We start from the raw sequence: 12,038 nt of genomic DNA, 5'->3' as shown, positions 1-12,038 counted from the left end.
CTTCCCAAGCGGCGCACTGTAGCAGTGAGCCACCAGGCCGGCCCTTTATTTCTTTATGTGCTTGTTTACTTGCGGTTGCGTTCTGCTTGTTGTCATTGAAAAAATTATTTGTAGGATTCCCACAAGGCCTGGGGTGGGTTTGCCTTCCTTTACCAAAGCTTTGATTTGGCTTCCACCGGATCCTATAAACATTGCCATTAGGTATGCCTCGTGTGTAAAGTCTTTGGTCTGGCCAAACTAAGTGTCTGTCTATAGGATGCAACTCTTCCCTAAGGTACTTGGACAACTTCTCAACGATGGTTTTCCCCTACCCCCTTTTCTTTTTTATTATTTTTGTAGTTTGCTCTTATCCTGAGACTACCCTTTGGTTTGTAGTTTGTTCTTATCTTGAGACCACCTTTGTGGGTGGCTGGGTCTCAGCTTTAACGTGGGACCATCTCTTCACTTTGGGCTGGCCTTTGGCTTTAAGTGCTGTTTCCCTCCCCCCATTAGTTGTTAGTTAGGTTTTCCACTTACCTCTCTGGATTTTGACTTTCATCTAAAAATTGGCTTGGTACTTCCCTTGTATGGATCATTATTGTTTCTAAGATGTTGGTTAAAAAAAAATTAATACTACGGTACTTTGAAAAGTTTGTGGATAGAATTAAAAGATAATATAAATCTTTCCATGAACTTTTTGAAGACCACTTGTATGGTATTTTTCATTGTGTTTAGAAAGAGTGTTAATTAGCTCACCATTACTGGAAACCAGAAGCCTCAAAAGTAGTACAATAAAATTAGATGTTAATAGCAAAAGGATTAAAAAATTTATTTGCCTGTAAAATAAAAATTATGGTCCTTTGTAAATCTTGTTTTAAAGAGGACATCAAAATGAAAATTACAAATTATTTTGGATTAATAATTGGAAGACAACTTCTCAGAATATCTGGAATGAGGCCAAAGTGGTAAGTAGAGGAGAACTTAAAGCTGTATTTGCATTTATGAGAAAACAGAGAACAAAATAAATGAACTTATTTCTAGCTTAAGAAATCAGAAAAAGATGCTTACTCAGCACTGGCAGTGGAAGGCACAGAGTAAGCAGAATTTAGTGAATTTAGTAGTATGTGTGTGTATAGGAGAAACTGTTGTGGAACAGAAGTTTTTCCAACCTTCAATGAAACTTTTGGACAAATTAGGCTAAACCTTTGATTATGTATTTGCCAGTTGAGGTTAGATTAAATTAGCATATTTTGTATTTCCAGAAAATTTTGTTTAATTTCTCCTAACAACAGAGATGCAACTTCACAAATATGTTAAGATTAAAAAGCTAATATATATAAAATAATTTGTCTCATTATTCTCCTGTGTTTGTGTCTTTGGGCTTATGCAGCAGTTGTGTTCCAACAAAGTTGACTTTGAAGCCTGATGGAAGTATATTTTCATAGAAAAAAACTTGGAATAATACAGAATAAAGACTAGGATAACAGCATAACCCAGGGTTATATACTCAGCGTAGTGGTGCATCAGCAGTATGCTTGATGAGAGTTGATATTACAACCTAGTTTTTTTTGTCACTCTATTGTTTTTTTGTGTTTATGCATTTTTTGCTTTTACATCACTTTGCCTCATCTTTAATTAGGATTTCACAATGTCAGAGAATGCTAACAAAGAAAAAAACTTAAAAGTGTTTGTCAAATCCCATATGTTCTCAGAAGAATCCAAGTCCCAGAAAAGTTGCATCAGTGCTTCTCACACTGTGATGAAGAAACAGATTTTTCTTTCTCCCCAATCTGTTGGGGACTGATATAGAGTCCTATTATGTTTGACTAGTATTGTGCTTGTGTCATGTGATTCACCACACTGATAAGTATGAGTGTCTTATTTTGCACATCCCCTGATGGTGTACTTGAGTGTTGTGGCAGTGTCAAATTGCTCTAAGAGTTTCCAAATGCTTATTCTCAGTTTCTGTACTTTTCTTATTGTGGACTGGTAAAATGCAGTATGTGGACTACACTTTGAAACAAAACTAGGAGCAATCCTGAAGGAGTTGATCATCATTCTAGATGTTAGTGATGAGCAACAGCTTTCAAACTTAATAGTAAACACTCCAAAAGGAGCTACCCAGAAATCCTGGGGTAGAAAACAGCATTTCTGTGTGCAAATGAAAAATGTAAGTGATCTTGTAGAAAGATATTTTAAATTGTTTGTTCATTTTTATACTTCTTCATACTTATTGTACAAGTTTTATACTTTTGCCTTTACAACTCCAAATAGCTTCAAGGGATTAAAATCATCCAGCCAGATAGATTAAGATTTAATGGAGATAATTAGTATAGGTAAAGAAAAGTAAACAGAGAAAAAGTTTTGAGAGGAAATGTTTACGAAAAACTTAAATGAGGAATACTACATATTAGATTGAGGAATTGGATTTACTTTAACAGATTTTAAACCAATTTGTTTCTTAAATTAAAATGCAAGAAATAATTATTTTTAATCCAAAAATGTGGGTTTTGGGTTTTATTTTCTTTTTTTGTTTGTTTGTTTTTAGAAAATTAGCAGTGCTAAATTTTCATTCTTGAGAGTTTGGTGTTCATTTGGCAAATATTTATTAAACTCCTAAAATGAGCCATACTAAGTTTATTATATTCAATCCTGGAAAAAGTCCTCAGGATCATACAAAAGGTAAATTACTGAGTTAGCTGTTTTCTGTGCCTCCCACTCACAAGTAAGATGGATATGCCAAATAGGACCAATTAGCTAAGAAACTGAGATNGGAGCGCCGCCGCGCTTCCCAAGCGGCACACTATCCAGTGCGCCACCGGGCCGGCCCCTTTTCTGTATTTTCTATCTTTCTCTTTCCTTCATGCATTGATGGATGATTTCTTATGATCTATCCTCTAGTATGTGAATAGTTTCTTTTGGATTCAGTATGTGGCTAGATATGTCCATTTAGTTTTTAGCTGTTGGTTTTGTGTTTTTCCCATTTCTAGAAGTAATATTTGCTCATTTTTCATACTTGCTGTGTTATTTTTTTAATAGCTTCTTATACCCTACAGGTTTCTTCAAGTTAATGAACTTTTTAAAAAACAGATTAGCATTATTGTTTTAAAATCTTTGTCCAGTAATTCCAGTAGCTGAAGTCTGGGGGATATTCCTGCTAGATAGATAATGTTCATGTTTTAGCCAGCTGCCAGAAAAAGAAACAAACAAAAAGGGCATAAAGGGGAAAGAACAGGGTTTTTGGAGACTTTAGGATAATGCCAGTAGAAGTTGAGGAAAATGAAAGGAAATCTCACTTTGTCCTATTATGTTTGACTAGTATTGTGCTTGTGTCATGTGATTCACCACACTGATAAGTATGAGTGTCTTATTTTGCACATCCCCTGATGGTGTACTTGAGTGTTGTGGCAGTGTCAAATTGCTCTAAGAGTTTCCAAATGCTTATTCTCAGTTTCTGTACTTTTCTTATTGTGGACTGGTAAAATGCAGTATGTGGACTACACTTTGAAACAAAACTAGGAGCAATCCTGAAGGAGTTGATCATCATTCTAGATGTTAGTGATGAGCAACAGCTTTCAAACTTAATAGTAAACACTCCAAAAGGAGCTACCCAGAAATCCTGGGGTAGAAAACAGCATTTCTGTGTGCAAATGAAAAATGTAAGTGATCTTGTAGAAAGATATTTTAAATTGTTTGTTCATTTTTATACTTCTTCATACTTATTGTACAAGTTTTATACTTTTGCCTTTACAACTCCAAATAGCTTCAAGGGATTAAAATCATCCAGCCAGATAGATTAAGATTTAATGGAGATAATTAGTATAGGTAAAGAAAAGTAAACAGAGAAAAAGTTTTGAGAGGAAATGTTTACGAAAAACTTAAATGAGGAATACTACATATTAGATTGAGGAATTGGATTTACTTTAACAGATTTTAAACCAATTTGTTTCTTAAATTAAAATGCAAGAAATAATTATTTTTAATCCAAAAATGTGGGTTTTGGGTTTTATTTTCTTTTTTTGTTTGTTTGTTTTTAGAAAATTAGCAGTGCTAAATTTTCATTCTTGAGAGTTTGGTGTTCATTTGGCAAATATTTATTAAACTCCTAAAATGAGCCATACTAAGTTTATTATATTCAATCCTGGAAAAAGTCCTCAGGATCATACAAAAGGTAAATTACTGAGTTAGCTGTTTTCTGTGCCTCCCACTCACAAGTAAGATGGATAAGCCAAATAGGACCAATTAGCTAAGAAACTGAGATTTCTTAATGTGGGAATCAAATGATATGGTTGCTTACATTCTGTAGGACCATTAAGAGTTATTCCTGAATCTTTTTTAGGTAACCAGCTTTAGTTCGTTAATGATAGGATAAACTGTGAAGAGTATACAGTTTTCTTAAAAAGTGGGCATAAAGGAAGGCTCTGGCCGGTTAGCTCACTTGGTTAGATCATGGTACTGATACCAACAAGGTCAAGGGTTCAGATCTCAATACCAGCCAGCTGCCAGAAAAAGAAACAAACAAAAAGGGCATAAAGGGGAAAGAACAGGGTTTTTGGAGACTTTAGGATAATGCCAGTAGAAGTTGAGGAAAATGAAAGGAAATCTCACTTTGTCCTATTATGTTTGACTAGTATTGTGCTTGTGTCATGTGATTCACCACACTGATAAGTATGAGTGTCTTATTTTGCACATCCCCTGATGGTGTACTTGAGTGTTGTGGCAGTGTCAAATTGCTCTAAGAGTTTCCAAATGCTTATTCTCAGTTTCTGTACTTTTCTTATTGTGGACTGGTAAAATGCAGTATGTGGACTACACTTTGAAACAAAACTAGGAGCAATCCTGAAGGAGTTGATCATCATTCTAGATGTTAGTGATGAGCAACAGCTTTCAAACTTAATAGTAAACACTCCAAAAGGAGCTACCCAGAAATCCTGGGGTAGAAAACAGCATTTCTGTGTGCAAATGAAAAATGTAAGTGATCTTGTAGAAAGATATTTTAAATTGTTTGTTCATTTTTATACTTCTTCATACTTATTGTACAAGTTTTATACTTTTGCCTTTACAACTCCAAATAGCTTCAAGGGATTAAAATCATCCAGCCAGATAGATTAAGATTTAATGGAGATAATTAGTATAGGTAAAGAAAAGTAAACAGAGAAAAAGTTTTGAGAGGAAATGTTTACGAAAAACTTAAATGAGGAATACTACATATTAGATTGAGGAATTGGATTTACTTTAACAGATTTTAAACCAATTTGTTTCTTAAATTAAAATGCAAGAAATAATTATTTTTAATCCAAAAATGTGGGTTTTGGGTTTTATTTTCTTTTTTTGTTTGTTTGTTTTTAGAAAATTAGCAGTGCTAAATTTTCATTCTTGAGAGTTTGGTGTTCATTTGGCAAATATTTATTAAACTCCTAAAATGAGCCATACTAAGTTTATTATATTCAATCCTGGAAAAAGTCCTCAGGATCATACAAAAGGTAAATTACTGAGTTAGCTGTTTTCTGTGCCTCCCACTCACAAGTAAGATGGATATGCCAAATAGGACCAATTAGCTAAGAAACTGAGATTTCTTAATGTGGGAATCAAATGATATGGTTGCTTACATTCTGTAGGACCATTAAGAGTTATTCCTGAATCTTTTTTAGGTAACCAGCTTTAGTTCGTTAATGATAGGATAAACTGTGAAGAGTATACAGTTTTCTTAAAAAGTGGGCAGAAAGGAAGGCTCTGGCCGGTTAGCTCACTTGGTTAGATCATGGTACTGATACCAACAAGGTCAAGGGTTCAGATCTCAATACCAGCCAGCTGCCAGAAAAAGAAACAAACAAAAAGGGCATAAAGGGGAAAGAACAGGGTTTTTGGAGACTTTAGGATAATGCCAGTAGAAGTTGAGGAAAATGAAAGGAAATCTCACTTTCTTAATTCCATCAGCATTAGTCTGGTTATGTTTACAAGTTTGAGAGTTTTTGTTTTTGATTTTTTACTTGCATATGAAGAGATGAAAGGAATTTTATGTTAAAACCATAGCAAGGTTTCAGGCTTCTGAATGATATTCCCTCCACTCTTCCTTGTCCCCACTATTTTTCTTGTTGGCATTGTTTCTGTTGTCCCCTACTCCTGTGTTCTGATAAGCACAAATCCCAACCGATTGTGGTTCTTATTCCCAAGATCTTTTTATATCCAGTTTTAAGTATTATTGCATTTAAAGTGCTCCATCTTCCATCTAGTTCTGATAAGCACAAATCCCAACCGATTGTGGTTCTTATTCCCAAGATCTTTTTATATCCAATTTTAAGTATTATTGCATTTAAAGTGCTCCATCTTCCATCTGTCATTAATGTAATAGTAATAACTGACCTTTTGAATGCTTAAGTGCAGGACACAGTTTAAATCACCTTATAAGCATTTTGTGTCTTCTAACTCTCACAGAAGTTCTTTGAATAAAGTACTGGGATTCCCATTTTACAGATGAGAAGACTGAGACAGAAAGGTTACATATCTTAGCTCAAGGTCTCTCAGATAGTAAAGGGTGAGCTAGGATTCAAAGCCAGGCACTCTGACTCCAGCAGCTTTTATTCAGGCCACAGGTAGCCCTGACGCTAGCAGTAGGAGTGAAAAAGATACCATAATGCTGAGGAAGAAAAGATAAAGATACACAGCAGTGAACTTACTAGTATTTTTGAGGGGCTACTGTGTGCCAGGCACAATAATAATTGCTTTATGAGTGTTATTTTATCTTTACATCAACCTTTAAGTTTATTTTTATTTTACATATTAGCATGCTGTAGCATAGAGTTAATTAACTTGCCTAAGGCCACATGGCTAGTAAGTGTTAAAACTAAATTCAAACTCCAGAGCCAGTGTATCTATTTATTGTTATTTATTTGCCCATCTTTCTTCCTCTTAGACTGGGAATATATTAAAGAACAAGTGTATAACTTCAGTAATCTTCTAGCACATAGTAGGTTTTCATTAACTATTTGTTGATTATAATATGTAAAACCCATGTTTAGATGAGAAAACTTATACTCTCTTGTAATCTTCCTATAAACTGTGTGCGATGCACTGTAGGGATTATCAAGATTGGGTGGTGGTGGTTTTTTTAGAACCTTTGGTGTTAAGTTTTAATGCTAAAAATGGTCTGTGCTAAGCTCCCCAAATAGGTATTTTTAGAACTGTTTTATTTAACTTTTATGAAATAAGAACTATTTTTAAGTAATTAAAACATTCAGGAAAAGGGAGACCATGTCAAATAATCACTATTCACCATCCAGAATTAAATAATTGTTATTAATGCAGTTTTTCTATTTATTTAATGCTAACTTCTATGTTTGTTTTATCCATGAAGCCATATCCAGAAGACCCAGCAGTTTACAAACCACTCTCCCAGGAAGAACTGCAGAGGATAAAGAATGAGAAAAAACAGAAACAGAATGAGAGAAAACAGAAAATATCAGAAAATCGCAAACATTTGGCTAGTGTACGTGTTGTACAAAAAAACCTCGTCTTTGTTGTAGGTCTGTCTCAGCGCCTGGCAGACCCAGAGGTAAGTCCTCTTCTGTTTTCTTTGTCAAGTTGACATTTTTTTCTGTTTGCTTATCTTATTTGGAAATAACAGTTCACCCTGCTTACCTGCAAGATTTCTCTGAAAATATAAACTCTTAGAATAAATAAGAGATGACTTTTTAACAATTGCTAGGAAACCAATGACCAGATATGATCTTAGGTAGGCAAGTGTTTTAATCTTTCTGTGCCTCAGTTTCTTCAGTTGTAAAACTAAGGAGTTGAACTAGATTTCTAAAGTCCTGTTTAGTGCTAACAGTCTGTGAAAATTGGATAATGATTCTATTTGCTATTAAGGCTAACATGTGACATGAATACTCTGTTTCTTTCTTTTTTTTTTTTTTCAAGTAACCAACAACAGAGTTACTTGAACCCACTGGAGATCCTAATAACCCATATTTTTTTTATCCTGCCCAAGTAGTAATTCTTTTTCAGGACTGCTGCTATACGGTATCATTGTTCTTATTCATTCTAAGCCAGTTTAGGACAAAGAGGGAGAATTTGATGAACTGAAATAAAGGACCAAGTTTGTTGTCATTCATTTGGGGGTAGGGGAGATCTTAACATTTTTGTTCAGTACCCCTTTTTTTTCTCCTTCCACCACCAGGCTTAATAGAGTAATGTTGAACTCATACTTTCCTTGAGGCCCTTGGATATTCATCTGCTAATATTTAGTTTCTGATATATTGTGAGGTGCTGACTAGATTGTTGGGAAGGTAAATAGAAGTTGATTAACAGCCACCCAGAGTGTTTACTTCAGTAGGAGGAGACCTGGACTTGGGGGATCTCCCAGAAGTACTCCTTGTGAAGGGTTTGAAGTAGTGTGTGTTGTGGTCCCACTCAGAGGGAGGATGATAGTGAATGTGCTTAAGGAGGTAGGCATCTTCAAACTTGACCAAGTGTTCCCAGAAGGAAGAACTTTAAGGAGACTAATGTTTGTTTTTGTAAAAATTAATTTAGACAGAATAATTAATACTTATTGATTGTAAGCTTACTGTGTGTTGAGGCTATAAAGGTTGTAAAGAATAACATTTGTTGATGATGAGTTTACTGTGTGCTGAGGCTTCAAAATCTACAGAGGGGAGATTCAGGGAGACATTACTAAGAAGGATCTATCACGGGCAAAAACGGAGGCATCTCAAGAATTACTAGGTCCAGGGATGATGGCAATAGCAGGTTACATGATACTCAGGAGACCAGATACTTTCTAAAATCAAAGGGGCGGGTCTAGAGTCCATGCAGAAAAAGACTTACTCAATAGGAAATGTTGAGAGCTCATTGTAGTCCTGTGACTCAACTTCAGCAGCCAGTTCTCCCTTTTTCTGTGCTAGTGCTTATTCCCCAAGCAGAGAGAATCCCACCTCACTCTTGATTCTTTTCTAGAACACTTCACAACCTTGCACTAACCCTTTTATCTCACCCTTTTGCCTGTTTTTTTTCTAACCAGAGGGATCTCTGCCTCTATTTACCCCTGCTAATCTTATTAGTTAGAGCCTAATTTTGCCTTTCGGAAACTGCTTCTCCAGTAAACTAATGGAACTTTTATCTTGACTTGAGAGCTCTTGGATATGGATGTACTCGTTTTTGTTAACACATCTCGGGTCTAGTCAGCCATAGTACTAGAGGCATATGGAGCAGCACCCAAAGGCTGGATGAAATTAAGCCACAGTCTGAATCTGATATTTGGATTACAGGTTTCCCACCTCTTCTTTGGAATCTGTAATTTGTAAGAGTTTTTATTCCTTACAGAGATTTCTTATTTCCACTTCAAATAACTCCAGTAAGATTAATCTGAAGAATTATTATTCATGAAGAAATTATCTAGGTGGTAACTAGTGAGAAATTCATCTAGGTGGTGACTAGTGAGAGAGAACGCTCTATCATGAGTCTAAGTATACTGAAAAAATTACTCTATTAGTTTTTTTTTTTTTTGTCCTTTTTGAGACCGGCCGCACCGCGCTCAGCCAGTGAGCACTATGAGCGCACCGGGAACCCGCGGTGCGAGTGCTGCTGTGCTCCCAGCGCCGCACTCTCCCGAGTGCGCCACAGGCTCGGCCCACTGTATTAGTTTTATACTTTTGAAATCATTGTTGCTGGTCAAAGGATAATGAATTTTCTTAAACATTGTTTTTTCTCATTTATTTCTCTTGTAAGCCTAGGAAGACCAGAGACAAGTGGTCTTCGAGTTTTCTTCTTCAAGACAAGTTTTGTTTTTTATAAATTAATAACTACCAATTTTAAATAATATATTTTTTAATTCTCTTAATTTATCTGTATTGCCTTTTCAGGTTTTTGAAAACTTAAAGTTATGCTTCACCAGAAAACTTAAAAGAAGTTTCAAATTGTTAGTGTGACATTCAAGTCAGAGAAGATCCCTATAATTTACTTATCTTTTGATGAACAATTTGACAGTTGACTAAATTCTGATTAATAAAACAGGAGAGATTAGGAATAATTAAAGCTTATTTTGAAAATAATTTTTATACATCAGAAACTTCATATTCATACCAGGATTGGTTGTCAAATATATTCACTATTGGTCAATAGAAAAAAAACAATTTTAGAAGGTGTGGTAATTAGAGGCAATGATTACCTTAGAGGTAATGATGATTGTCTTCTGCGTCCTAAAATTTTAGATTTGTAGGCACCAAATTCATTCATTCTGCAAATTAATTCTTAAATACTAACCATGTGCTAGGTACTTTGATGTTGGAGATAAAGTAGTTAGCAAGCCAGATGCAGTCTGTACCCTTGACAAGCTTATAGACAAGGGAAGTCTTTTGTGGGAAAATAGAATTTAAGTGCTCACATGCGTGCTGAACATTTATAAAAAGGGAAGTACACGGATCTTTGGGAACATACACAGTAGGGTATTTAGCGAGTGTAGAGATTCATGAAAAGCCTCCCTGAGAAAAAGATCTTTAAGGTAGGCTTGAAGAATTAATAGGTGTTAGCTAGGTAGCAAATAAAGATAGTAGTGTGGTGGGTATATGTGGTAGCCTGAGAGAGCAGCTTGTTTGAGGAACTAAAAGACTACAGATATACCATTTCATTTTACAAACAAGAAATTGAGGCAAAGAGAGGTTGAGTGACTTGCCTGTAGTCTTAGAGCTCCTATTCTGATGTATTCTATCCTCTTGGTCTATTGTTCATCTATTCATTCATTTGTTCAATCATCCATCCATCTGATTAGCAAGTGTCCACAGATACTGGACTGTGTTCTCAGAAAAACTTACAGCAAGACATTTTAATCATTAGGCATACCTTTGGGCATTTATAATTCTGTCACGTGACCTTTTGTATTCTATATTAGTACTAAAACTGCCCCACTGTGAAGTAAATACATGATATTGAGTATATTGATAATGTGCTGATGTACAGGCTGCTCTGTCTACTCCGCATACCCTTCACTTTATTCATTCACTAGAGTACTATTTCATTGATTGTTTAGGCAGAATCTGTAGTGTTCAAATTAATATGGAAAGTTTAAATTCTTTAAATTTCCCTTGCTTGGCCCAGCCTATTTCTTATCAACCAGTGAGCATTTGCTAGTACTTTGAGGCCCACCAGTGTTATATATCCATGAAGTTCTTCTTTGTTCAATGGTAAGACAGTTCAGTTTTTCCATAAGCAGTAACTGAGTACCTACAATGTGCCAGGTGCTATATAAGATACTGAACATACACTGGTAAACAAGATAGTACCTGTTTACAAAAGTTAACAGTGCAGTATGGGAAATACTGTGTACTATGGAGGTACAACATATAGCACCTGACCTTGTGGGGAGATATCTACCCCTCTGCTATCTTTAGGATGTAGTGCTTCTGGCACAGGAATTATACAGATGCTTCTGAATAAGAAGGACCTCTATCGAGAAGTGATTTGTTTGGCTGTGAGATTAGAGTGCAATGGTGAGATAAGGTTGGGGAGGTAAATGAGGTAAATGGTAACAGATCATGAAGGGCTTTCTAATCAAGCTAAGGAGTTTGCACTTTATCCTAATGGCAATGGGAAGCTATTGGATGTTGTTAAGAACAGAGTGACATGGCTAGTTTTTGCTTTGAAAATACCATTCTGGCTGGAGTGTGGACATGTCAGTGTAACTATATACCAATCTCTTGTTGTTATGAAGGTTTTCTACCCAAATATTGGTCAGAAACTATTTTTATAAACCAGTTATCTTCCACCTCTTCAGACTTGGTGTCCACTTTTAAAAAATATCATATTTTATAACACCCTTGACTTTTCATGAAATGACTTTTTGATAATACGAGGGTACTTCAAAAAGTTTGTGGAAAAATAGAATTGAAAGATAATATGGGGCCGGCCCGTGGCTCACTTGGGAGAGTGCGGTGCTGATAACACCAAGGCCCGGGTTCGGATCCCATATAGGGATGGCCGGTTCGCTCACTGGCTGAGCGTGGTGCTGACAACACCAAGTCAAGGGTTAAGATCCCCTTACCGGTCATCTTTTTTAAAAAAAAAAAAAA

At 35.6% G+C, this 12,038-nt stretch overlaps 1 protein-coding gene across 1 annotated transcript in view; it reads left to right on the top strand.

The window, feature by feature from the left end:
* The window catches only part of CNOT4 (CCR4-NOT transcription complex, subunit 4), a 133,124-nt gene that overhangs the window by 57,901 nt on the left and 63,185 nt on the right, over nucleotides 1-12,038 (top strand). The window contains exon 3 of the mRNA XM_008584717.1: nucleotides 7,334-7,531. Within this exon, the coding sequence (XP_008582939.1) occupies nucleotides 7,334-7,531 (198 nt within the window). The remainder of the gene's footprint in view (nucleotides 1-7,333; nucleotides 7,532-12,038) is intronic.

The sequence above is a fragment of the Galeopterus variegatus genome, unplaced genomic scaffold (genome assembly GCF_000696425.1).
Source record: "Galeopterus variegatus unplaced genomic scaffold, G_variegatus-3.0.2 Scaffold3344, whole genome shotgun sequence".
In the NCBI taxonomy this organism is placed as follows: Eukaryota; Metazoa; Chordata; class Mammalia; order Dermoptera; family Cynocephalidae; genus Galeopterus; species Galeopterus variegatus.
Note: the sequence above shows the minus strand (reverse complement) of the source record. Positions and strands in the feature narration are given on the sequence as shown.